Consider the following 27,706-nt stretch of genomic DNA (forward strand, 5'->3'; position numbering starts at 1 on the left):
GCAGAGCTTGTAAGGAAATCCTTATTTCGTCAAGGTTACCCTTACACAACAGTAACTAATGCACTCAAAACATCTGAGGCTCCATCACAGAGATGGATGCTGTTACTTAGCCTGGTTTGATTTTATTGGAGACATGGTGTCACTATGTAGCCTTGGCTGTCCTGAAACTCACTGTGTATCAGGCTGACCACATACTCTAGAGACCCACCATCTCTGACTCCCCTGAAATTAAGGCACGTGCCACCATCAAACTGGTTTACTAGTACCTCTGAAGAACACTTTCAATTTAGTTAATTTTTCCTAATTTATTATTTTCTTCACAGAAAAATATCTGTAGCTCAGCACGATGTTTGGGAAGCTAACACAGGAAGATCAAGGCCATCTTGGCCAACTTGGTGAGACCTTGTCTCAAAATTACGAAGGGCTGGGAATGTGGCTTCCCAGCAATTCTTGCCTGGCACATAAATCCTTACACATGTTCAGTTTTCACCATCCCAAGAGAGCTAACAACTTTCTAACTAGTAAAAAGCCACATTCAAAATCAGACAGAAATTGTTTCTTTTTAATTGAGTACTTCATTCAGACGTTTCCTCTGTTGGCTTCTGCTCTGGAAGCAGCTAGGTCCCCACCTCAATATCACAACTGACTGGATTGAGTGAACATGGGCTCTAAACCAGGGCTTTCAGAACAGCAAAACAATAAACCGAAAACCAAGCCTCTCCTTTCATTTAGGAGGGACTGGGAGTCACAGGGTCCAATCCCACCCTGCAACTGTAGACACCTTGGAGTCTGGACTGCTAACACAGAAACTTGGGTGCCTGGACCAAGGCAGCATCCCCATGCACTCCAGCTCAAGGGATCTGACCACCAACCTCTTCCAATAGGAATGGACACTCTTGAAGGAGTTCTGGCATCTGCTTAATTTCCCAAAGAAGTGTAAAATCTACCAAAAGGGATAAAATGGGTCAGAATAAATCAGCTCTCTCACGATAAGCTTTCCTGAGTAACAACTTTTGGTTGCTGAGAAGCCTCAGCACAGTATTTCAAAGTGGCAAAATCCAGGGCAAACACGGCGTACATCCAGTAGTAGCTTAACGCTCAAGGACAGGTTTATGCAAGACATAGGTGCACACCCCCCGCTTTTCTTCAGTGTATATGGCAAGTAGCCAAGACCCTTGATCATTAAAATAAGTTATTTTGTACATTACAGTGCATAGAGGGAAAGAGCTTTCACAGAGGTGACCAAAAGGCATTGTGCACAAAGTCCTGTGGCCTTCAGGAGCTTGACTCCTGTTCTTTGGCTGCAGAGGCTGTAGCAGCTGTTTCCTCCGCCTGCTCCGCTGGCTTTGCCTCCTCTTCCTCTTCCTCATCTTGGGGATAGAGGTCTGGGTACTTCTGCATGCACTCCTGCATGGCCCGGAACTGGTCTATACAGTCTGATCCCTTGATTTCTTCTTTGCTATAGTGGAAGCAGGAAAAGGCAGACTTGAACTGTTCCCCACAGGGGCCACTGGCCATTCCCCCAAGACATGGGCAATTCCAGTTAATATCTCCATTGGGCAGTATCAATCCTAGAACAGGAAGATGGACAAGGGAAAGGTGAGAGATCTTCTCTATGATCTTACACATGCAAAGTATGTTTGTTTGGTCCTTATTGTGTGGAAGGCGTCCCCCATGACCTCTCTATGTGCGTTCTGGTCTACTGTCTAAGCTACCCTCCCAGAACTACAATCAGAACTCTGAGACTTAAATACCAGGAGTCTCCTTAGCCAGAGCAAGTACTGATCCCTCCAGACCCCTGCTCCCTCCCACAGCCCCTCACCATGGCCTCTGCTCAACGCAGTCTAGAGAGTGGTACAAATCTTAAAACCTGTTGTACAATGCAAAACAAGTGCTTTTAGACTAGTGGGGCTGGATTCTTCCTATACAAATCAAACATTAGGGTGGGGTATAGCACAGAGGTAGAGCAAGGCTTGCCATTCACAAGACCCTGGGTTCGATCCCCAACCTGTAAAAAAATAAATCAAACTTTTAAGTTATTTATTATGAATGAGCTGGAAAGTCAGGCTATAGATGGGTTTTTAGTAAATGCTACATTGGCTTCTTCCTTTTGAATTTGGCTTTTTCTATGAATTTGTTCACATCTAAACAGAATTTTCTAGTTTTTCCAAAAGGTTCAAGATGACAATTCTACGTTCAGCTTTGTGATGGACACAGAAGGCAGTTCTCCTGTGAGCCTACTGAAGCAGAGAATGCTGACAGCTGAGCACTTGCCTCTAGTGTCGAGGATCCTTGCCCTGCAAAGAAAAGGAAAAGAAGGAAGGCAGGCCTACACAAACTGAAATGCCACGTGATCCTTTACTCAAGTGCCATGGCCCAGGCGTGGCTGCAGAGCTAGTGTCCAAAGTCCTAGGCTGAATCCTGCCTCTCCCTCGCCAGCCTCTGAAAGCTTCACTCATCAACAAACCTGCCCCCAACTGTCTGCGGACATCAGGAAATGTCACTGGTGCCCGTTAGCAGGCAGCTCATCAGCAACGCCACAGCTGCAGAGTAAGGTCCTGTGCATGAAGCTGTGTGGCAACTGAAGTGTGCTCTCTGACACTGCAGGTTTCTGGGCTTCAGAGCCAAATCAGGACAGCAGCAAGGCCCATCACATCCCCAACCCGCACTCCTCTACCTGCAACCTCTGAGGGACTTGCCAGTGCTGAATATAATGCTGGCACTGCAGGTTCCAACGGGCTAACCCCCAGAACACCTTTCAAGAGAAAGAAGACTGACATTTAAAACTGTAGCCCAGATGCTACCTGTGGTGACACATACCTGTGACCTCAGCCTAAGCTATTGTTTTGGGACAGGGTCCTAGCTGCACTGAAGTCTGCTTTGTAGAGCAGACTGGTGGGCCCTTGAACTCCCAAGTGCTCTTGTAGAGGACCTAGGTTCCATTTCCAGCACCCATATATATAAAATAATAAACAGTTAAAAACAAAAATAAAAGCACAACTCAGGTCCTGCAGAAGTCCTTGTTTTATTCTTCTCAGAGCCTCAGATAGGACAGGGTGCAATGTGAACTGGGGACATATAACACACACCCACAAGATGGCAGCTTTCGCAGTCATAGTGCAGAAGTACATTTAAACACAAGCAGACATAAGCCTGTCTGCTCACACCTCCAGAGCTGACATATGTGCAGCTAATGTGGATTCAAGGTAAACAAAGGACCAGAACCGACATGAGTTCACACTTCTTCATTAAGAAAGGCTGACTCAGGTCAGCTACAGCTGTCACTCTCAGAATACTAATTCTATGACATCTGCTTTGCCAATATTCCCAGCACGGTGCTAGGTATTCACCCTTACTTGGCAGCAGGCTAACAGGTGAAGGTCCTGCCCGGAACACACGCATCTGCTTTAGATCAGGTCTGGAAGTCCTGGCCACAAGCCTGTCCTCCAGGGCTGCCTGCTTTAAGCTCAATCTTCCTCACCAGCAAGTCTCACCTGAAGCGCCTGTTCCAGTGCTGAATTGGGTCTTGTTGACACTATATGGACCGGGAATGCTGCATACACCTACCCCACAGACTGGAGTACCTACGCGTCTAGCCCAAAGCCTAGAGAGTGACATCATGTGTCCAAGGGGCTACTGTTATATTTGGAGATGAGCCCAGGAGTATGTGACAGTTCTGATTTAACAGGGAGAAGGACCAGCTTGCTTGGTTGCTGCTCTCTTGCCTGCAAATTAGCTGGTACACATGGCAGGAGCTCATCCCAGTAACCTGACAGGGGCAGATATAACTTCAGTCCCTCTTAATCTTGTCAGGACAAACACGTAGAAAGGAGACAGAATGCTTTAGTAAGAAGAAACTGCTGCCTGCTGGCTTGGCACAGTCCCAGCCCCTGGGAGGGAGACACAGCAACCACAGAGCTGGACATCTGTCCACGGCCAAGGGAGACAAAAGTGGGAAAGCAGTGCTCCATACCAAGCCTCCCCTGGGGTGTGTCTGTGGGTCCCTCATCTCTCACCGTGCTCCTCATAGGGATCATTGGGGTCATCAGCCACCAGCTCTGCACTGCTAGGAGTTTCATGGTCTTCTTTGGTCACAAATATGATCCGATCCTTCCCTAGGGTTTGGAGCAGAGGAAGATGGATTCATTGGAGAGAAGTGAAACACAGAACAGCCAATCTGAAGATGGTCCCCCTGTATCTGTCCCCCATCACTGACGAGACAGCCCAGCAGCCACTTCTGACGAGAGCCAGCTGGAATGAGAATTCCACTCAGTGTGGTGGGTGAGAAGACTGCATAACATCTAGCTCTCTAAGCTGAGGGGCAAGAGGAGTGTGTTCCCACCCTCTCCCCTTGCGAAGAGCCAGAGGACAACTCACAACCAGGAGGAAACTGGAGCACTGTGACCTGGGGGACCTCATGCCCACAGCTGATGTAGCTGTCAGGCTCTAGAGCCAGCCTGGGGAAAACGACCCAGGCACCAGCCTCTGAAAGACAGAGCATATCCAGGGTCAGACATGGTGAGAAGGAGCCTGGGAAGGGCAGATTTGAAGCACTCCTCAGAGGGGTCTTGTTCCCTCTTCTCGAACAGCCCCCTAAGGGGACAGAATTCAACCTTCGCAAGTCCCCTGCCCCCTTTTACTTAGGCCTGGCTAAGCTCCTGAGGCCTCAGGGAAAAACTCAAGGAGCAGGGCATGTTAGACATTAGAGTTTCTCCCAATGGGTGTGGGGACAAGACATGCCTCTTTGACAGAAACCTTATAGTGACCCTGTGAGGAATCCTGATGACCCCAGCTACTCAGAAGCTGAAGCAGGATAGTGAGTTCAAGACTAGCCTGGGCTACACAGAGAAACCCTGTTTCAAAAAGCAAAAATAAGTAAATTTTTAAAAAGGAAGAAAACAACGGGCTAGAATAGCTCTCCTGAACACCCTTTGGCTCTCCCTCTGACAGATTTTGGCTATCAATTGTCTGCCCCCCCCCCCCCCCCCCCCCCCCCCCCCCCCCCCCGCCCCATGCAGCCACAATATCAGGCATTTCCCATTGTGGTGGAACCTTTCTCAGTACCCACAATGCACAGGGGGCAGACTTGGACTGGTTCAATTCTGGATCCTGTGTAACAGCCAGCCCTCGACCCACCCACCACTCCTGAGGAGAGCAGCAGTGCCCTCTGTTCATAGTGGTGACTTACATGGGCTGGAACCTCTAAAGTCCCTCCCACCCAAGCCTTTCCAGCACCCACACTGTTCTCCCCCAGCACACGAAATTACTGACCTCTGACCTGAGCACTGAGCGTAACAATAAGGGCAACAGAGACCCACCCAGTCCCAGCCCCAAACTGAGGAGGAGGGAAAGGTCAAAGTCTGAAATCCCTAACCCTCCCAGGAAAAGTGCAAGGACAATCCTGAGTCTTCTGACAGCCCACCCTGACCCTGGAGACCTGGGGTCTCCAGACTCTCACCCAGAGAGCACACTGGAAGACTTTTTCAGGTATGACTAACCCTGCCTTTTATGAGTAGCCCTGAGGGAGGGAGCTACTATGAAAGCTGAGGCCAGGCTGCAGACAGGCAGCTCTCTGAAAGCTGCCAGCACTGTGTCCACTTTCCTCCTGTATTTTGGAAAGTTCAGGTCCAGGCATGTGAAGGAAAAGCAAGGCAAAGGGTTGGGACCATGCTTGAGCTGGAATACCCAAGGAGGAGGTCTGGAGAAGGCAGATGAAGGCGACCATCAGAGGCTACCTTAGTAAAAAGGACAGTTTAGGGACAGAGGTCTCACACACTGGCAGACAGTAGCAATGAGCAGGTCTCTGCCCACCGGGCTGGCCCCCCTGCCCACCTGGGCTCTCTGCCCAGAGGCAGTCTTGGCCTTAGCACCTAACACAGTCGGACTGCTCTTCCCACTGCTGGAGAAAGCATCTGAACAAGGCCACTGGGCCATGTTCGAGTGCCTAATGACCCTGGAGACTCTGGCCACGTTCCAGAACCCCCAAAGCCATTTGCATAACTGCTGAGTGCTAAGCAAAAGCAGCTGACAAAAAGCTCTCAGCTCAGCTCTGACAGCTGTGACCTCCGCTGAGCATGGGCCAGAGAGAAGGGACCAACCTGGACAAGTCCCTGAAACCCCTGGGATGATACACGCAGAGACCAGACCTCACCCAGCCAAGCGCAATCAAACTCTTTGGCACATCCATATGGCCCTAGGCTCCCGGACACTGACATCCAGTCAGGTTGGGATGAAGCAGCTTGGTATTCCTTTACACTTGTGAGTTGTCAGTCCTATAAACGCAGAGGCAGGTAGATATCCTCTACTCTCCTTTCCTGAAAGGCGAAGCAGGCAAAACACTTACATGCAAAAAAGAAAAAATGTTTTTTTTAAAAGGAAAGGAACTATGTCCATAACCCTTCAATACTTTCTGCTTGATATTAGGTCTTGGGGTGTCAGCACTGACTATGACACGCGCATCAAGTGAAGAAAACTGATTGGGACAGGGGCTGTCTTCAGAAAGAAAAACAAGTAATTCGCGGGTCTGGATTCCATCTGGGGCTAGGATAGAGTTTAAAGGGACTGGGACCATCCCTCAGGTGGTAGAATGCTTGCCGAGTGTGTGCACAAATAACGAGGCAGAGTAGCCCAAACTTAAAATCCAACAGAGTCAGAGGCAGGATCAGGAACTCAAGGCCAAGTGAAGCCTGAAGGCAAAAGGTGGCTCTAGGAATTCAGGGTTCATTCTCCGTGGTCTAAAGACTGGGAAAGTTTTGAGGAAACTGCATCTGAAATGGTTTTCAAGGCCCTGGCAACCCTGCTGCGTCTTCAGTACACTGTTGCAGCACTTTCCCTCTGACTTAGCAGATAGTAATTCTCCATCCATCTGGGAGTGCTTTAATGCCAACCTCTTCTCATTCTGCAGACACAGAATGTCTGTCACCGTACTCACTACTACATGCCCAGTGGCTGGCATCAAAATGTCTGCAATAAAAACGAAGAGAGCAGGCACTGACAGAGACACACTGGCAGCACAAGGCCAGAGTGAGGCTTACCCACACTGTGGGACTCCCTGAATGTCAACCTGAGATGTATGGACCTTTGACATACATGTGTCCAGGCAACCATTTGCTTAGAACAGAGGATAGGCATGGACCTGGGGTCATTCTATTAAATCCTGAGCACCCACTGTATACCAGGCCTCCTGCCAACTCTCAGGTTGGTAGGAGACTACAATAATTTCAGAGTTTATGAAGACACAAAGTATCAGGGAAGACCTGGAGGGAGAAAGCACCCGACAAAGGCGTAGCCAGAGCAGCTGAGGAGCAAGTGGGAAAACATGAGGCTGGAAGAGTAACGTAGTATGGTCACCTAAGGCCTTACACAGTTTATTTATTTATTTAGTTAGTTAGTTTGTTTTTGAGACAGGATCTCACTATGTAACCCTGGCTGGCCTTGAACTCAAAGCTCATAGGTAAGCGAATATACCTTTAATCCCAGTATTTGGGAGGAAGAAGAAGATCTGAGTTTGTTGCACATAGCGAGACTATTTCAAACAAACAAAAAACTAAACACACACACACACACACACACACACACACACACACACACACACACACACACACACACACACGACTGTTATCCTTCAAACCACGAAGACAAGTTCAATGCTGTAGTAGCAGCAAATGAACTCCTTCCTGGAGAAGCTGAGGCCTGTAACCCCTTCAAGAGGCAGCAGTGTTTACTTGCACAGCCTCCTTTCCCCCAAAGACTCAACATCAACCTGTCAACTGGTGAACGAGACTTGGACTCTTTTGCTTCCAGGCACTAGACTTGGAGGAAACAAAAATCATGACAAGAATCTCCTGCCTAACAGTGCTGGGAGATGGGGGCTTTTGTGTAAGGGACACCAAGTGCTAACCAACAGACACAGTCCTCAAGAGAGATGTCAGTCAATTATGATGCTGGGAAGGGGGGGGGTTCCTAGAGCAGGAGGAAAAGGCTGTGCCATGTAGACTGGGCCTTCTAACTAGATGTATGGCCTTGGGTGGATTAGTTCCTCCTTTACCCCTTCAGATTCCCTAGACTTACAATGAAGAAGCTGGCCTACTCATCCTAAAATTCTAGATGACCCAAGTCTCTCTGTAGCTTTGTAGTCCCAGGAGTCCTCCAACCCATCCCTGCCCTGGGCACATGCTGTGAGAATTACCACAATGAACGAGAGCCAACCTCTCAATTTACAAGACTGGGAACTAGGGCCTGGAGGGGTTGGCTGGCAGCTCAGACACAAGGGAGCCAGTTAGTGCCGGGAGGCCATGGCGAAGCCCACAATCCTAATTAGTTTTAACAATAAAAGCAGGGAGTCAGATATCGAGGGTGAAAGCTGAAAGATCAGAGCAGCAGCCACCTCGTATCCAGACTGGGGGACCAAATGGGGCGAGATCCTGTCTCTATCCACCCAGTGCTGGGATTAAAGGCGTGCACCACCACCGGACTCTGCCCACCCATCTAGTGCGGGGATTAACCGTCTGTCTGTTTTCTATTTTAGACTGGTTCAAGCTCGTATAGCCCAGGGTGGCCTTGAACTCCTGATCTTCCTGCTTCCTCCCTCTCCCAAGTGCTGGGATTAAAGGTGTGCACCACCACTGCCTGGCCTCTATGGTTAACTAGTGGCTAGCTCTGCCCTCTGAGCTCCAGACAAGCTTTATTTGTCAGAACACAAAATAACACGACAACACCATGGCGCAGACTAGGGCTGCTGCCTACAGGTAACAGGAGGAGGAAGTGAGTGGTCCCTCAACGTGGCTAGAGACGGAAGAAAGGAAGGCTTTTAACAGAGGGCTCCCCACTGGTACTACAGCTTCATGACCGTAACCCGTCTCAGCTTACTGTCTGATGAAACGTGGACAGTAACAGAACCCGACTTATAAAGGTCGCTACGTCAAGTTTAAAGAGTGCCTGGTATACAGGAGGAGCTCAATAAATACTCCTGCCAGTGGCATTTCACCACGCAGCACAGCCCACGCGGTAATTTTTCGGGACAGTCAAAGAGCCTGTGCGGGATACCAACACGTGGGGTCGTGCTAGGGACGGTGGAGGACTGATTCCCTAACAGTCCCCGATTTCCAGCCAGATAGAACGTGCTCCGCACTCGCGGGCCCCACGTGAGGCCTCAGAGGCCAGGGTTTGAGTTTCACGGTGACCTTGGACCAGCCTCGTTCCTCACGGAGCCTCTACTTTCTCATCTGGAAACCGCCGCGTGAGGCCCACGATGGGCCCACCGCTGCCCTGTGGAAACCACCCCACCGCGTGTCTCTGGCAGGCCCCGCGCCCGACCGGTCTCCATGGCAGCGCCCGACCCACCTTCTTGCCGGCAGTAGGACATGGTTGCTCGCGACGCTCGCAGCTCTCGAAGACAGCCGGGACGGCCGCAGCGGATACACCTTCAACGCCGTGACCTCCCTTCTCTCCTCAAGCCTGGCGGGAGGCCGTGAGGCCCGCGCGGACCCGCCCCCTCCAGGCCTGCCCGCCGCGCGCCTTGCCTCCAAGCCTACTAAGCACCAGCGCCGCTCCTCAGCCGAAAACTACGTTGCCCAGCAGCCCCTGCGCCCCTCCATCGAGGCAGGTACTACAATTCCCAGAAATCTTGCAGCACGCACGCGCACCAGTGAAGTAATGGGTGTGTTGCAATTTTGTGGCGAAAGTGTCCGACAGCGGACTACATTTCCCAGCAGGCCTCGAGATGCGCACGCTCAGACAACTTGCGAGGCGCAGACAACTACCAGTGGGGCGGTAACTCTTGTCCTGAGTGCCGCCAGGTCCCGGATTCCACGCGGAGTCTTGCAGCTAGCTCTGTGGCAGACAGGAGGTCACCGCATTCTGCATTCCGGTCGTCAGCAGAGCAGTGCAAGACCGCGGAGGCGAGCCGGGCCCACCATGGCCGCGAACGTGAGTACCTCCTGGTCTCCGGGCCACACCATCATCCGGGCCGCTTCTTCCCCGGGTTCACGCTGGGTCCTTCGTCGATGCCACCCCAGTGGGTGCGGCGGCCCTGACCTCCCCGCTTTCGTCCATCTGTCCAGTCACCATCAGGCCTCGCGTTTGTCGGACGCTCCCCTCAGTCGAGTCCGCTCGTGCGTGGCAGCTCCTTCCAGTCCTAGTTTCTGTCTGGGCCCCTGGAGATATGAAACTCGGGGACAAGAAGGATCGCGGGGAAAGTGTCCCTCGGTGGGCAGATTGGCGAGGCGATCCCACCCGGGTGGAGCTGTCCAGCAAAGGCTGCTCTGGCCTCCGTGCCCTAGGGGGTGTGTACTCCTAGGCTGTGATGCTCCTGTGGCCAGAGGAGCCTGGCTGGATGACCAGGAGAGAGAGGCTTTTCTCTACTGCCTGGTCCCTGGTGCTCTTATTTGATAAAAAAAGACCCCTGCTGAGAATAGTCTCCCCACCCCCACCCCCCAGGTCTCTGGCTTCTTCCTACTGCAACTCGTCCTTAAGAACTAGTGAATCCTAACATTCATTCAACACGCGGAGCAGCACCACTTACTAGGGGACTGGGTGTGGGAGAAGCTGGTGACTCACCACTGCTTCTGGCGAAAGCGCCTCTGAAGCCAGCTCAGGAACGCTACCAACCCTGGGCACATCCCCTCACCCTCCTTGGTAGAGTGTCATCGCCGCCACCCTCCTCTGGCCTTTTACACCCTCTTTCCCGGCCTCTCCTCTGTCCGGCAAACCTCTTCTTGGCCTCCTGCATCTCCCGAAAGGCCAGAGTATGTGTCACCCACTGCCCAAGCAATGGCTCTTTGGCACATTGACAGGCCCTGGAAGGGGAGGAGAGCCAGAGGTCAGGAAAGCTGCACTGGAGCCAGAGGAGAAGGCAACCTGTAGACCAGCCTAACGGGAGCAGGTAGACTCCTGCTGGCACCTGTCATCATCATCATCATGATGTTCTACAGTTCCCCAGTGGGAGACACCTGCCCGGGGACTCTAAGCCAGCTTATGCTACAGCACCAGCCTGGGAAGGTGATGAGGGTAGGCTTTGCAGTCAAGCCTAGAGGCAAATCCAAACTCTTCCACTCTAACTTCTCTGGGTTCACTCTCTCATGGGATCAGTTACTTTGAAATTTGAGGAAGATTGCTAGGCACAGAGCCTGGCACATGGGAGGTACTTAACCCATGAAAAAGGCACTCTTACAGGCTAGTACACACAGTCCTGGTAGGCAGAGACCATCTTGGGTGTGTTGGGGTCTGACACTCACACCAATAAATATAGACACAATGGGATATCTTCAGTACCCATGCCTTTGTCCATCCTTTGTTACATTGCTTTCCTGGGAAGACTTGAACAAACACCCATTCAATCAAACAGGATAACTGTGAACCAAAGGAACAATTCCACCAACTCCATCTTGGTGAACCAGGGAGGTTATTGGGCGTGCTTGCAGGAGCATAGGTAACCCCCAAACAGCTACATCACCAAAGTCCCACATCAATATGGGTGACCACCCCTGGAAAGCTGCATAGTAGTGTCGTCCCCTTGGCTCCCAACCCGGCTTCAGTTAGCCTTCTGCCTCCTGTGTACTCTAGCAGTACTCCATATTGCTGGGGGTGAGACATAGGAGGAGGTGAGTGGCTGGAATCTCAGCTGAGGGTATAAAGACCCTCTTCCAGGGAACATGCCTGATCATGTGAGGAGCTCATGTGGGTAATCAAAGCTGTTCTTATTTCAAGATGGCAGTGGCTCTGTCATGCCTGGGGGACAGAGTACCGGAGCACCCATACTGCAACTCAGCCACCAGGCAGGGTAAGCAAGAAATCTTAAGACAATGGGTGGAGCAGAGGTACCTGAATTCAGCATAATGACTGTCCTGGTATTACCAGCAAGTGAGGAACCAGGACCAGAGAGGTAGAGCATGTTACCAGGCTCACACAGCAACAGAGCTGGAATTCTAACCCTGGTGTGCTAATTTCCAGGCCCAGTGTATTTTCATCTATTGCTTCATTGCTTGTTGGTTCTGAGCCCAGTGTGCTAGAAGTGGAATATGTTACGGAGGATACATAAGTGTAATTATACACATGCATATATATACACCCATATAGGTGTATCTTCCATCTCAACCCTCCCCCAGCTGGAGGAACATCCTCCTGGCCTCTCTTCCTTTTCTCCTGGGCTTAGGAAGAGCAGGAGGAACACAGGTCTCCTTTTTCTGCTTCCAATTGTTCAGTTCACATTACAGCTAAGCTCACGTTACAGTTAAGTGATGAGGAAGACAGTCTAGGGCAGAGGGATCTGCCTGGGTTTGAACACCCACTCATTACTTACAAGGGATTGATCTGGGCCAATATCCTAAGCAGTGAGTCTCGATTTCCTCATCTGTGAAATGGGGCAGTGTAGCCTCTTTCACCTTGAACAGAATCATGGCTGGCCTGGCTGATGGTCGCCTTCTTGTCTGCAGTGATTGTCTCCACTGAGTTTCTGATGGTATCATTCTGGTTTCAGTGGGTGTCCTCAGCAGGCCTGAGCCAGCAGTGGAGAGCAGCTAGAAGTGGCATAAGCTGTCCTCACAGACTCCAACTCAAAACCATCCTCTGATCCTGGGCAGGAAGGGACCTGGCTCTTTGAGGTGCCTGCCTGGTGACCACTTTGTATCACTGTGACTTTCATCCACACCCACAGTCTGGGTGGCAGCCCCAGTTTCAGTTATGGAGAAATCTGATAATGTTCCTATTCGCTGTAACTCCCACAGGTGCCTATGAGGCCCAGGCACTGAGCCACCACCCCAAACATTGAATGTCCACCTCCACTTTACCCATGAAGAGATGGAGGGCCCACAGCTAGTGGGTGGCAGAGCCAGGATTCAGGCTCAGTCTCTGCTTTTGGTGATAAGCACTAGACATACTTCTGACAACAGCAAGCTGGGCAAAGCCTGCTCCACTGTCCTGTGGCTTGTGGCCTACTAGATGTTGCCCAGGCATGCCCATCTGCTCTGTCTCTCTACCAACCCTCCACAGCCAGAGCAGACAGGATGTCACTCCATACCATTGCTCCACAGTCCCCGGCTGAGGGAACCCTTGTCCTGAGGTCTGCCTCTATGTTCCCTCCTCCAAGTAGCCTGTCTCGATGCCCTAGCTGGAAGGTGCACCCAGCACTGTGCCCACCTCTCACTAGACACTCAGCACAGCCTCCTGGTAGTTCTTAGAACTGTGACCTCACTGCCCACTCTTCCAACCTCACAGAACAGCACAGTCCTCAGGAAACCCAGCCATTACTTCTCAGATTTAATTGAAAGTACATTTCTAGCTGCTCTGTAAAATACCTTGTTGGCGTCTTTAACATATGTTTAAATATTTGCTTAACATTGCTGGACTTATGGCCCAGAAATTCTTTGCCAAAGTAGAACTGTCCCCCAGTGTCTGGGGAATAGGGGTTCTTCTGAGAAGAAGAACAAATGATTTTCGACACCAAAATTATTTCTCAAAACTCATCAAACTATCAATTTCCTCCTCAGTATTCCAGTATCGGCAGTAGGAAAGAACATGTCAAAGTGACATCTGACCCCCAGCCAGGCTTCCTGGAGCGGCTGAGTGAGACTTCTGGTGGAATGTTCGTGGGACTCATGACCTTCTTACTCTCGTTCTACTTAATTTTCACCAATGAGGTAAGGTGCAGAGCCCAATGGCTGGGCTCCGAAACAGAAGGCCTAGGTTTTACAGGAGGGGAAGGTGCTGAATTCAGAATTGTTTCTACTGTGACACACCTCAGTGTAAGCCAGCAGGCAGTGAGTCAGTTCACACACCTGAAAACCTGCTTCGGGCATGGCTGCGTTCGGGCACTCATGCTGGATTACTGCAATTCTGCCTCTTTGTTGTGACATTTTTGGGGGCAGCCCCTTCCCTTGGGGCAATTTCAGTCTCATATCTGAGCAGCTTAGACTCTGAGAGAATAGAGGGACCAGGCCTTTTTAAGTCAGTTTAGCAGAAGTTACAGGTTTCTCTCAGGTTCTTGGCTTAGGTCTCAGTTCTTTGAACCAGGACCAGACTCAGCCCCTCCTGACTACATGGCCTGTGAGGGGAAGGGAGTAATCAGGAGATGCTGGAAAAGGTCCCTGCCACCCTGGGTTCTCCCAGAGGCTCCAGGCACCTTTGGGTGAGACAGCTGAAGTGTCAGCTAAGCTGAGAACACACCTGGTTGGCCAGTCCTGGATCGCATGACTTGGACAGTGGTTCAGGTTGGCCTTTGTAAGCCACATGGATTGGGAGCTGGGAGAGTGGAAGGCAGAGGCAAGTGGAGACACAGGACTAGTACAGGACAGGGAGAAACAGAGCTATTCCCAACTTCGGGCAGTCTGAGATTGGCGGGGTCTGCCTGGGGAGGCAGGAATCCTGGGTTTCAGGCTTGACTCTGCAGTCGCTAGACCTCACCATCTCTGCTTGCTGAGGCCCATCCCTCTCTGTGCCCACAGCAAGGTATCAAGCAGCGCCTGAGCTGTTGAAATCCCTTTTTCTACCCTCTGACAGGGCCGCGCACTGAAGACAGCCACCTCTCTTGCAGAGGGGCTGTCACTTGTGGTGTCCCCAGACAGCATCCACAGTGTAGCTCCAGAGAATGAAGGGAGGCTGGTGCACATCATCGGGGCCCTGCGGACTTCCAAGGTAGGCTGGGTGATTGAGTGACAGTTCCCAACTGCGATGGCTCTGAGTTGGGCCTCAGAGAGAGACCCACATAGGTGTGATTGTGTGATTGTACCCTCTGTGGCTGTGTGGTCAAGTCACTTCTCAGTCACAGTGTCCCCTATGTTAATGACAACAGTCTGACAGTCATGTGGTGAGAGCATGTCAAATTTTAGTTAGCACACAGTCTGATGATCGGGGCTTGGCTGTTGTCTGAGCTCAGGGTCATGGGCGTTGTGTTGAGAGCTGAGTCTGGCAGCTTCATGCTAGTCTCCTTCATTTCCAGTCCTGCCCATCTTGATCTCTCTTGCAGCTGGGCTGCTCTGGGCTGGGGACCCTGGACTGCTATGAGTCTGACCTTATAATCTTGTTTGTTTGATTCTTTTTGAAGCTCTTGTCTGACCCAAACTATGGGGTCCATCTTCCAGCTGTGAAATTGCGGCGGCATGTGGAGATGTATCAGTGGGTGGAGACAGAAGAGTCCAGGTGAGGAGCCAGGCATTGAGGGATTGGGGGGCACGAGGGGCTCAGGTGTTAAGATAAAGGGCAGTGGCTTTCATGTAGACGCCATTTAACCAAACTCAGAGCCTAGTGTCTGCCTATCAGAAAAGTGTCAACCCCCAGCATCAGTGCATGGCAACCTTTTATTTGGAGGTGACAATGATCTAGTGCAGAGTGGGCCAGAGCAGGAAGGGAGCTGCTCAGCTTACTTACCTGGACATTCCAGGCTGCACAGCCCAAGGCATGACAGGCTAGGCTCAAATGGTGTCACTAGGATTACTGTGGCCTCCCAGCACTTTTCCTGCATTGGGTCATGCTCTCACAGAGGGCACAGGTCACTTCCCAATTAACTCACAGCTTATCCAAAGGTCCAGGGCAGGCTCTCAATGGCCAGAGGGGGTCACCTGGAGCCAGAATCTAACTCAGCCCCACCTGAACTACATGGCCCATAAGGGGTGGGAGTAATCAAGGAATACTAGAGCAGGTCCCCTGCCACCCTGCGTTCTCCCAGAGGCTGCAGGTGGATATCTCTTTGAGCCCAAGGCTAGATGCCTTTGGGTGAACCAGCCAGAGTGTGTCAGCTAAGCTGAGAAAGCATTTCCCTCCAGGCAGGCCTTCAGAGATAGTGCCTGTCCATAGTGGTTGGGGAGTGTCTGTTCCTGAGTCTACCAGGCTTCCACTCCCTGTGGGGAGCTGGGCCTTGAGGCTACTTCAGACACTTCGAGAGCAGATGGCCCTGGGTGCCTGCGCTGACTCCTGCTGCCTGTGCTTTTTCTGCAGTGAGTACACGGAGGATGGACAGGTGAAGAAGGAGACCAAGTACTCCTACAGTGAGTCCCGGACCCTCTAGGCCTCTGCCAATCCCTAGGACATGTGACTTCCACCCTAGCCCAGGCCGGCAGTGGTGGGCAGCACAGTGGGGTTGTGGGCAGGTGTGGAAGCACCAGGCAGAGTTCCTGGGTGCCAGTCCTCAGAGTCCTGCATACCCACCATCCAGGGAGGCCTGAGCAGCCACCCCGTTCCCCAAGGGTCGTGGCTCCTAGTAAGAGGATGGAGGATGCTGAGACTATTCTTAACTGGTCTGAATTGCCCCTTCTTTCTCTTCATGCAGACACAGAGTGGAGGTCAGAAATTGTCAACAGCAAAAACTTTGACAGAGAGATTGGCCACAAAAACCCCAGGTGAGAGCTTGGCCTGGTTCCAAGTCCAGTCTTGCTCACCCTTGCAGGTCCAGCCTCAGTTTCTTATAACCTGAATGATAGGTTGAGTTAGCTCTGCCCCACAGGTTGGCAAACACTCGAGATGTAGTGTTAACACCACACTCATGTTGGCATCAAGAGCACAGATCAAGACCTGGTCTTTGCTAACCCTCAGGTTAACACAGGCTTGATGAAAGACTGAGAGGTCCCTCTGTGCAGCCAAGTGCCTTGTTCCTGTTAGCCAGGCATGGGGTGAGGACGATGATGTAGCACTTGGGCATGGCTAGATCATATGACGCCATGGTCCAGGTTGAGCCAGGAAGAAGGTCAGTACTTGGAGACTGCCCAGGCTGGGAGTGGTATGTGGTCCAGAAAGGTTCCATTTCAGGGTTGATTGTAGCAAGCTTTCTCAGACCACCAGCCCTCAAATCCTGACATGGAGACTTAGTTATGAATGCTCGGCTTTATCTTATGCTTGTCCCACTAGCTCTTATAACTTAATTTAGCCTGTTTCTCTTCATCTACATTTTGCCTTGAGGCTTTTCGCCTTTCTTTCATTCTGTATGACCTGCTTTCACTGCTTCCTCTGTGTCTGGCTGGCTGCTGGCCTCTCTTTCTCCCTTATTCTCTTTTCTCTTCTCCCCCTCCCTCCTCTCCCTCTCTACCCCCCTTCCCTCTCTCTCTCCCTCCTTTCTTCTCTCCTAGATTCCTTCTCCTACTTATTTTCTCTGCCCACCAGCCCCGCCTATCCCTCTTCTGCCTAGCTATTGGTTATTCGCCTTTTTATTAGCCCAATCAGGCGCCTTAGGCAGGTAAGGTGAAACAGCAACACGTCTTTACATAATTAAACAATGCAGCATAAATGTAACACACCTTTACATCGTTAAAGTAATAGTCTGCAACATAAACAAATGTGACACATCTTTACCTAGTTAAAGTAGTATTCCACAACAGCTAATAGGATGAGACAGGCTGGGTAAGAGAGTATGAAGCTCTGGGTGACAGAATGGGGGTGCTCAGCCAGAGAGGGAAACAGGAGCCCTGGGGGTCATACTGTGCCTATTTGCAGGACTCACTTCCTGGGTAGGGACTGTCCCCAGCACATTACAACCCAAAGGTGACCAGACAGCTCCCACCCTGGTGCCCCATTGTTCACTGTTCCTCCTCTCTCCCACAGTGCCATGGCAGTGGAGTCTTTCACAGCAACGGCCCCCTTTGTCCAAATTGGCAGGTTTTTCCTCTCAGCAGGTGAGTCTTTGGCCTTCTTTGGAGGTGCCCATCCAAAGGCCTTTCCATCCCCTTGACCTCCTCCAGGACCAGGACCCCAATACCAAGCAGGCCCACAGCCTATGGTGGTCAGTATCAGGGTCAGGTGGCCCCCATCTCAGAATCATACTCTGGACTGGGGTCAGAGGGAAGTGAGTCCTTAAGGGGTAGAACCCCCACTCTAGGCAGTTCCTCTGAAGCCTGGATTGTTCTAGAAATTACCTCAGGTGCTACACCCTTGTCACGTTTCTGTGCATGTCTGTTCTGAGCAGACATTGCACCAGAGATCTGCCTCGGGCAGCCCTCAGCCAAGAGTGTACACGAGGGCCTCCCTCCCTCTGACCTCTGGTTCCACCTGTGAGCCCTACCTGGCATCTAGCTCTCCCACAAGGAGGTACATCACAGCCTCCTCTGTGACTGTAAGAAGAAACCCTCAAGGTTTAAGGTGGCACCATGAGTCATAGTAATGCTTGGGTTCCATCTCTGGACCTAACCTGGGAAGGTGACAGAGGAGACGCTTGAGACCCTGATAGCCAGGCTTAGCCTGAGCTGTCCTAGCAGCTCTGCCACTCAACTAGTGCCTGTGGTGGGGGGAGCTCCTGCCAGATGGGGACGAGTATGTTCTGAGGAGGGATGGCAGAAAGCAAGGCCACTCTCAGAACTGTGGCTTAGCAGGACAGGGCATGGGAAAGCCTTCCTGGAAGAGTTAGTGATTGAGTTGGGCACAGGGAAGTTCTGGAGATGGAGTTGGAAAAGGGGGCATTGGAGCCTGTGTGGTGGCATATGCCTATCATCACAGCACTCAGGGAGCTGAGGCAGGAGTATGACAAGTTTGAGGCTAACTTGAGCTGCATAATGAAACCCTGTCATGGAACAAAAAAGAATCCAGTACTTGAGGAGTGAAGGCAGGACGATCAAAAGGTCAAGGTCACCTTCAGCTCTTAGTGAGTTTGAGGCCACCATGAGCTATATGAGACCCACTACCTAAAAGATAAGTCCACGGCATTTGGGAGATAGGCAAAAGCCAGAGGGTGTAGACTGGTAGTAGTACATGGTCCTGCTGTCTGAGGGCATCAAGGACAGTGTCAGGCTGCAGGGTTAGCAGAGCAGGGTTTCTCACCGGGGCCACGGTTTCTGAGCAGTCTGCTTCCCTCAGGCCTCATTGACAAGATTGACAACTTCAAGCCCCTGAGCCTGTCCAAGCTAGAGGATCCCCACGTGGACATCATTCGCCGAGGAGACTTTTCTACCACAGTGAAAACCCTAAGTATCCGGAGGTACATGGACACAAGGGCAGCTCAGATACCAGAGGTCAGGGCGTTTGAGTAGCACTGAGGGGAGTGTTGAGCAGCTGAACCCAGGCTACACTGGGCCAGTGAGACTAGAGATGGGCAGGCCTCCTGGAACAGGACAGTCTCCGTGAAAGAGTAAACACAGCCAGGTGCTGGATCACCTCACTAATCTCTCCCACTTCTCTTCCACCCTCAGGTTGGTGATGTTCGAGTTTCCTTTTCTTATGCAGGACTGAGCAGCGATGACCCTGACCTGGGCCCAGCTCATGTGGTAACCTGCTTCCCAGTCTTGATTCCCTGGGCCCAAACACCTCAGGATATGTCCTGACCACTTTGTGCCTCCTGTGCACAAGCAGCAGGCATGCTCTTAGGCACTTTCAGAGGTCTGTGTTCTCCATAGTGGCTCTTGGACCCCAAGTCCTAGTGGGGCTAGTCCAATCATGGCAGCCCCTTCACCAGCCACAGTACTTGGTTTTGGTTCTTTATAGTACACAGTCAGAACGCCACCCCAGGGCCTGACCTAGGAGGCAGACAGAAGACTCTTAGGGCTCAGTCAGCCATGGTGGAGAAAGTACAGATGATCCAGGCCTGGGCTGGTTGCTCGGTGTGCATATCTGTTGTCATTCATCTGGTGCCCACTGTGGGCCCAGTCCTAACCATAAGTAGCTCTCAGCACAGAAGGACAGCAGGGCCTGTCCCTGCTGGAGACCTGCTTTGGCAGGGATTCAGGTCCCAGAAAGGATGTGTAGAGGCTGGGGGTAGAGGACGGACACGAATCAGGATAGCTGCCAGTGGCATTTATTGAAAAAAAGAATACCTCTTTTATACTCTATAGCTGCACATATATGGGAGAAAATGGGCATGTGAGCTGGGGTGTGACTTGAGATCAGGAGTTGAGGAATCTAGCATTGACCTTGACAATAGGAACCAGTTTTACATTAATGGAAGGGCCACAAGTTCCTCTTGCCAGAGATAAGAAGAGTAACTTCCTTTTAGCAAGCAGGAACTTTCTTCAAGCTCCTGAGAGGGAATGGGGACCCTTATACCAAATGCCTGACCTTGGGAAAAGGCCTTCTGGGACCAGACATTCCACTATTTAGAGCAATTTTCATTCCTCTAGGGGATAAGCTCTGAGCTGTTCCCTAATTGTGTCCTTTTGTGTCTTAGTCTTACTCTGTGGGCCTGTTCCTCTCATAGCTCCCCAAAGGGAAGGTCCTGATTCTTACTCTTGTCCCATTTCACCATACCATTCTGATTCCTCTACATCTATTGACTGAACTCTTGACATTAATGGCCCTAGGCTCTGGATCTGAACTGTAGGCATTTCATCCTTGGAATCAGGTGTGTCTAGTAAATCTCTATAACTTCCCTGCTCTTGGTATAATTAGGAGTGCACAATGGAATTCCTGGTTCTGCAATAGTTGAGATTTTTTTTTCCAAAGAATTATTTTGTTTAGAGAGGCTGCCATTGTACACATTTTCATCCTTTACCAAAGCCCACACAAAATTTCCCAAAAGGAAAGGCTTAATAGGGAGAACCATTAAAATTGAAAGTAAAAAGGTGCTGGAGAAGTGTGGTCTGCGTGTTGAAATGCTGGAACTTTGTCAAGCAACAATGGCCGCCATGTGGTCCACGCCATTTCCCCTGTCTATGTCTGCCCAACCTCTGCTCCGCCCCAGCACGGTCTTAATCCTGAGTGTCTCCCTGGAACTTGGACTGAAGCAGCTTGGCAGGAAGCACCAGGGACTGTACCCTGTAGAAACAAGGAGAGAAGCCGCAGATCTCACCTGGCTGGTGTGGAGTCTGAGGGGTGGGCTGTGGTCTCACCCTGTGCCTCAGTCCCTCAGAGCACCCCACTCAGCTCTAATACATGTTATGAATTATTGCGTGGTGGTGGTGGGACCCCCGAGGGTATCCCTTGCGTGCAGGGAAACCTGCTGGGCAGATGCACGATATGCGGCCATGGTGGCGGCAGCCAGTAATTCACAACCTAGATGTTGCATCCATGTGGAGAGTTTATTATAATAGAGAGATGAAGAGAAAGACAGGAAAGAGAGAGACAGAAAGAAAGAGAAAAGAGAGAATAGGTCGAAGGTGCACACCTTGTGGGAGGAAAAATGGAAGAGAGAAAGGAAGGAGGGGAGTTTTTCCTTAGAATGAGGCTTTTATGTCAGGACGCAGGGCGGCACCAAGGGGTGGGATTTCAAGGGGCGGATCAGAATATTAACAGTATTGACTTTTCTGATCAGGTTACTGTGATTGCCCGGCAGCGGGGTGACCAGCTAATCCCATACTCCACCAAGTCTGGGGACACATTGCTGCTCCTGCACCATGGAGACTTCTCAGCTGAGGTGAGTTGCTGCTGCCCTGCCTGTGTGTTGGGGACAGGCATATCCTGTCCTTCTGCTCAGTGCTATTTAAGAAGCCCCACCACTAGAGGTCCTGGCCAATGCAGTATGGCAAGAAAAGGAAACAGAACGACAGCCTCCTGTGTGACAGGGCACTGAGGACTGGCCCTGCTCTCTCAGGCTGTCAGTCTTGTGGGGAGGAAACTAGTGAGAGAGAGGCCAGGAAGTGAGGATCCAGCATGATGGATTTCTAATAGACGATCAGTTTCTATGTCCAGAGCCTCTATGATAAGTCATTTTTGTGGAGGCCCTCAAAATGAACAGGTCCACCCTAGAATAATCAAGTCAGGTAGGAAAGGGTTCACTTTGCCAGTGGGTGCCAGGAGAAGAGGAGACAGTATGGCATCAAGGTTGCCATAAGGCAAAGGCCACTCTGAGGTGCCTCTTCTTCCTTCAGGGGCATCAGTGGAGGTTTTGGAGCTGCAGTATCAGGGCCATGTGAATGAGGCAGTCACCCACACACAGGTCCCACAGTCCACTGGGTGTGCCTTTCCCATCTGTATTTGGAAAGGGCCATGCCTTTCCCAGTGCTGAGGAGGCATGCTGATTGCTTGGGTCTGCCCCTTTGGAATAGAGAAGTGTCGATTCTAGCTCTTGCTGGTGAACCCAGGGGATCACTGCTGGAGCCTCCCTGTGTATCTTAAGCAGATTCATGGATTTCAATCCAGAACAGCCAGAAAAGGCCAAGGGCACAGCTGTCCTCAGAGCATAGCTGTGCCCCTTCTGCTATTACTGGGTCCTCAGCTGCCCTCTGTCCTCCCTTTCAGCCACAGTGGGTCATAGTGTTTGGGCCCCACCTGCTCCTTTTACCTGGCCAAGATAGGGTGTGGTCGGTCTGTTGTTGGGGAGCTTGGTTTATAGGCTCAGGGTGGGGCTACCACCTCCCAGCCTGGGCTCTGAGTCATCCTAGGAACCGCTCTAAAATTAGGAAACCCTTTTCTCCCAGGGCTTTGCCCAGCCCCTGGTTTCCAGCCTTCTCAGGCAGTCTCAGGTCTCTGGAACTGTAGAGGGTAGTGGGTGGGATGTGTGGCTGAGGAGGCCCAGGAGGGAAGGTTTGGCTAGTGTAGGCAAGTAGACAGACTCAGAATTGAGAAGAAAGCTGGGCCCCAAAGTCAGGATGCTGGGACTCCAGCGTCTGGAAGTTCAGGGGCCCAGACCACAGCACTGCTCACAGGTCCCTGTCAGGCTCCTGCCTAGTTCTGGCTCTGCCTCTCACCAGCCACTTGAGCAAGTCTTATCCTCTCTGAGCCCATTTCCTCATTTGTGAAATGAAACATTTAAAAAAACACCACCATCATCATCCCCATCTCATGTGGTAGCTGTTCATGCAGTCCACACTTGCTCACTGAGCACAGGCTCATCAGAATGGCTTTCTAGTTAACGGCCTATGGTGAAGCCATGGGGTTGTGTCACAACCTCTCAGAGCCTCAGCTTCCTGTCTTGGTAAAACAGAGAAGATTTCGATTAGGTTATTTTAAGTCAGGTCAGTGTGCTTGTAAACCACGGGGCAGTGACAGCTGAATACTGAGACAGATGTCCATCTTTGTGTGTTGTGTTAGAGATTAGACAGACGTACTGTTCAGTCAAAGCCTGGGAAAGGCTCTCAGAAGAAACCGCCTCTTAGCCAAGACTAGAAGAAGGTGCAGAGCTGCTGGGCAGCTGTGAGCAGACAGTCTGCACACAACAGTGCACTTGACCTGGCCTCACCACAGGTGGTCCAGGCCCAGGAGGAGGGAGGGTCAGAGGTGGTGGGCATGGCAGTTCTGTGTGAGATTGAAGGTGGGGTGAGGAAGCAGGAAGGCCAGCGAGGCAGGGGCCAATGTAAGAGCCCCATGAGGAACAGTGATGAGGTAGATCATGGTAGCCAGTGGGGAGACAGCCGACAGAGCTTGTTCGTATGGTGAGGGCGGACAGACCACACTGACCACAGGTTTTGGCTTGTGTAGGTGGGTGGGCAGTGGGGCTGTGTGCTGCCATGGAGAAGACAGAGACTCAGGATGGGGTGGGGCTCTGGATCAATGCTCAGCATGCCAGGAGGCTGGGACAATGTCTAGGAGGCAGTGGGAGCTGGAGGCAGGGCAGCCCTAAAGCAGTGCTGGGTGTGTAGTGGTATGTTTGAGTACAGGCACATGGGACCATGGGGTGCATGGGCGTCCTGGGCAGAGTGGATGAAGGAAGCAGCCAAAGAATATCAGCATTTACAGGCCAGGAAGAAAACCAGGGACAGCAATGGGGTCAGAAGGCACAGCCTACAGAGTAGGAGGGAGAGTCAGGGCCAGGGGTCCTGAAGCTGCAAGCAGTGACCTGGGTTGAGGGCTGATGCTTCACCCAGGACCAGCATGCACTTTCAAACCATCCACTCGAAGGGTGGGAGGTGCCCCCATATGGACAGCTGCAATGGGAAGGATTGTGACCCTCTTCCAGGTGAGACCATGTGCTAAGGCCATAGAGCTCTTATTCTACGTTCTTGAGCCAGACAGGCAGAGACTTAGCCACAGGTGAGAGGTTTGCCCGTCTCCCTGTGCTCTGTAAGGAAATGGCCAACAATCTGCACCCCCAGGACCCACACTGCTGGTTGGTGACTGGGTCCTGACACCATGCCACCTTGTCCTATAGGAGGTATTCCGTAGAGAACAGAAGAGCAATTCCATGAAGACGTGGGGCCTGCGAGCGGCCGGCTGGATGGCCATGTTTATGGGCCTCAACCTCATGACACGGATCCTCTACACCCTGGGTAAGTGAGGAACATGCAGGAGCCATCCTTCCCTCTTGAGGTCCTGTGTTCATCATACTGCACTGGTCAGCCTTTCAGCCTGATGGAATCCTTGAGAAAGACACCAAACATCTGGCCTGTCTCTATGTGCAGCCTCCCCAAGCCCTGCCTCTCCCAGTAGCTTTAAGACAAATGGCAGAGAAAGGCAGGTGTGAGGGACAGGATGTTCACACCTGCTGAGGGGTGGGAGGCTGGTCCAGTTTTCATGATTTGGCCAGCTCTGCTCATCCCTTACTCCATAACTGGACAGCTCTGGGGAGGAGGCTTGCCAGCCTGTGCTATGAACTGGATCTGTACCTGAAATCCCTCAAGTCAGAGTCATGGATACCCCTGCCTGGGCTTCCTTTTCTTGCCCTTGCTCAGGAGTTTCTTGTATAGAAACAGCCTCCAAAGCCAGGCCAGGTTTGTAACAGCTAACACATCTGGAGCCTGGGAGGGGCTGCTCACTTGCCCTAAGTCTGGCATCAGAGAGCCCAAGTTTAAATGTCCCAGTTTGGTTCAGGACCTGGTGTGCCAGGCTGATATTGTCCATGCAGGATGAAAGCCTGCTCAGGGAGACTCAGTACCCAGGCCTCTGCCCCAGTGTGTCCCCATCCAGCCTTCTTGTGGTGCCAGCAGAAACCCTTCCCCCACTTAGGTCTAAGGACTAGGGAGAGGTGTGGCTGGAACACATCCCAGATTGGCAGCAAGTGTTGGAGGTTGAGGGGGATTTCCTCATTTACAGATGGCCCTAGACAACTGAGGTATGCTCATAAATACCAGCCACATTGTGGGCATGACAGAGAACCATCAGAATTTAAGCAGAACTATCTTGGCCATGTGACTGAGGACTGAGGACAGGGCAATCCCTCTGTGTCTCGGTCCCCATCATGTTTGAGAAGCCCTGTCTGTGATCCTAATTCTTCCATTGAAGGCATGCTGGCAGGGCAGATGCAGTGTGGAGGGATAATGGGAGCTCCGGCAGGGCCTATGTGGTCTTCCCTGTCCATCAGCCAGGGTGACCTGCTGAACGCCAGGTGCTTCCTCTGCAGGCTTGGCATAGTGGCTCAGAGGTCAAGCTCTGACTGAGCAGTGTAGAGTATCAGCATTGGCTCTGTGGGAGGGAGGGTATTATGGGTATCTTTTCAGTGGCCTCAGCATGGACTTTGAAGGGCCAAGGCACCCACACTTGAGACTGGGCTGCAGGAATAAAGTTGTGGATACCAGCTTGCTGAGCTTCTCCTCCCCTGGATATCCTAGGCGAGTGTGAGGCTGTTTGGCTCCACCTTGTTGACCCTTTCCTCCCTGGAATAGCTGAGAGGAGCAGTCTAGGGCAGGGAGCACAGTGTCCTCAGGGACTCATGGCCTTTTCTTTCCCCACAGTGGACTGGTTTCCTGTCTTCCGAGACCTGGTCAACATTGGCCTGAAAGCCTTTGCCTTCTGTGTAGCCACCTCACTGACCCTGTTGACTGTGGCAGCTGGCTGGCTCTTCTACCGACCGCTGTGGGCTGCTCTAATCGGCTGCCTGGCTCTGGTGCCCATAATCATTGCACGGACCCGGGTGCCAGCCAAAAAGCTGGAATGAAGCCTCAGAGGCCAGGTCCCCTGTCACCTCTGCCCAGCTCCAGCTGAAACAGGCATCTGCACACCCCACTCTTCAAGGGGCCAGTGTCTACACCTGCATGTAGAGCTTGGTGTTCACCAGCTCACATCTCCACCCCACTTCTTGCCAAAATGCAGCTTTGGTGGCCAAAATGCAGCTTTGATGGGCAGCAGCAGCCTGAGGATGGCAACCCAGCGAGTACTGTCCTGCTTAATGCCTTCCCCTCTCAGGGCTTTATTCCACTCAACTATCAGCTGACCTGCTGGTGAAGGACTCAGCCTTCTCACTGCTCATCCCTCATCACTGAAACCAAGTACCAGGACTGCCACAACCTCCGGCTACAACTGAAACCCCAGAAAGCAGCCATCATCCACTACATCTGGCCACATCTCATCAGTAGGACACACCATACCCAGACCTGGAGGTGGTGTACCCCAAACCAGGTTTCTGGATAGAACTTGATGTAGCCTAAAGAAACACTGAAGCTCTTATCCCAAAGGTCACTATCACTGCGGCTGGACAGAGTTTTGGTTCTGTTACTCCACTCTTCTCGTGTTCTATCCCAAGGAGTTTAGAGTTCAAAGCCCCGTGAGTGGCTCCTGCTTGACAGTTGCTGTCACTGAGATTAACTCAGCAGGAATGCTGTTTCAGTGGGTGTGGCTTGACCCTGTTAGTTCCTGAGGCCATGGGGAGGCTGTAGCTTTGCGATGCTTTTGAACATGCAGTGTTAGCGGATTCTTTCATGCTGGGTTGGGACTGTGGAGGAAGCATCCCCTTTATCCTCTGCCACCACAGACCACCTGTTCACTTGAAGGTGATTTTGAGTTTGTAGTCAGTGTTACAGGAAAGGGCTGGAAGCTTTCTAACTAAGAGGTCTCATTCATTGTGACCTCCACTCAACTAAAGCCAAGAATCAGAGAAGCAAGGCTTGCTGGAGGAGACCCACGTCTGGTCTGGTGTAGACTTTTTCCCTGGGAATGCTTTTGCCCTTGGCACTACAGCCTCAAGTAGTTGCAGCACAGTGGTTCGTTTTGCATTTAATGCCCATCACTGGACATGGTTTCTAAGTTTCCTGTCTACTAAGTTTCCTCTCTACTATTACACCTTTGAAGGGATGCTTAGCCCCAGTGTCACAGATCCTTGGTTTATCCTGTACTCGATTCTATTTGCAAATTGCCCTAGTGGTTGCTGTAGCAACAACAGTGAGTTTGGTAGGTAAGATATCAGGACCCCTGACCCTAGTGATAAATAACAGTCCCTTTCACGTCCTGTGGTATCTGTGCTTTCTGCTGGGGTTCTTGGTAAAACTGCAGCCAGAGATGGCTTACTGGGTTTAGGATGGAAACAATAGTCACTACTGCTCAGTGCATGCTGGTACAATCTCTTCTAAACGCCAAAAGATGGTTTGGGAAAACATGGTACAATTAGTGATAGCTACATACGCAATCCTCAGGATTCAGTCTGCATAACTTTTTTATATGAGTTTTACCTGCCAGCTTAAAAGTGTTCTCAAGAAAAAATTATGGAAAAATAATTTGATGTCTTTGAGAAACTGAGGTTTGTATTCTTTGTATAAAAATTCAAAATAAATTTCTATTATCTTTTGGTATAGGATCTTGCCAGTAGTCTGGTTGGTTTTTTGGGGGGGCGGGGGGGAGGGGAGTTGTTGCTTTTTTTTTTTTTTTTTTTTTTTTAGGGAAATCAGCCATCAGACTCATTCCAACCAACTCAGCTCTCTGTTGCTGTAGGTGGTTTCAATTCTTTCCGAAAGGGCAGCTTGCTATTCCTCGCCTTTGAGCCCACTTTGTCTTGGCTCTATTCAAAGTGAGTGACTCATGCTTCACAAACCTTGAGAATGTGCTACAAGTATGCAGCGCTGAGAGCTCTGGTTTTGAGTGTCACACAGATCAAGTCTGTCTTACTAGCTCACGGTGTTGGGCCAATCGGTTGCATCTGTAAAATGGGAACAGAGCCTGTCACCACACATGGCTGTAATTAATAAACGAGCTGAACCCAAAGTGCCTACTGCACTGCACC

General features: G+C 51.3%; 2 protein-coding genes across 2 annotated transcripts; one reads left to right on the forward strand and one right to left on the reverse strand.

Moving 5' to 3' along the window:
- Positions 1-541: 541 nt before the first annotated feature.
- Positions 542-9,520, reverse strand: Chchd4 (coiled-coil-helix-coiled-coil-helix domain containing 4). Its single transcript, XM_052719936.1, has 3 exons — positions 9,343-9,520; positions 4,017-4,115; positions 542-1,571 (listed from the first exon to the last, which is right to left on the reverse strand). The coding sequence occupies exons 1-3, from the start codon at positions 9,362-9,364 to the stop codon at positions 1,276-1,278; spliced, it is 417 nt and encodes a 138-aa protein (XP_052575896.1). The 5' UTR covers positions 9,365-9,520; the 3' UTR covers positions 542-1,275.
- A 134-nt stretch (positions 9,521-9,654) lies between these two features.
- On the forward strand, positions 9,655-27,283 carry Tmem43 (transmembrane protein 43). The gene is given in 13 exon segments (XM_052719935.1): positions 9,655-9,927; positions 13,485-13,634; positions 14,494-14,628; positions 15,038-15,132; positions 15,928-15,977; positions 16,259-16,328; positions 17,524-17,594; positions 18,769-18,852; positions 18,855-18,889; positions 19,101-19,175; positions 21,155-21,256; positions 23,930-24,047; positions 25,449-27,283. Coding segments are annotated over 13 exon segments (1,461 nt in total). The 3' UTR covers positions 25,652-27,283.
- The last annotated feature ends 423 nt before the right edge of the window (positions 27,284-27,706 follow it).

This window comes from Peromyscus californicus, unplaced genomic scaffold (genome assembly GCF_007827085.1).
Source record: "Peromyscus californicus insignis strain IS unplaced genomic scaffold, ASM782708v3 Scaffold_6__1_contigs__length_162567912, whole genome shotgun sequence".
NCBI classification, from domain to species: domain Eukaryota; kingdom Metazoa; phylum Chordata; class Mammalia; order Rodentia; family Cricetidae; genus Peromyscus; species Peromyscus californicus.

Coding starts and splice junctions, on each gene's coding strand:
- Chchd4 (XM_052719936.1), bottom strand. CDS start 9,364: ATGTCCTACTGCCGGCAAGAAG. Junction 4,116..9,342: donor GTCCTACTGCCGGCAAGAAG/GTGGGTCGGGCG, acceptor TCCAAACCCTAG/GGAAGGATCGGATCATATTT. Junction 1,572..4,016: donor TGATCCCTATGAGGAGCACG/GTGAGAGATGAG, acceptor TTCCTGTTCTAG/GATTGATACTGCCCAATGGA.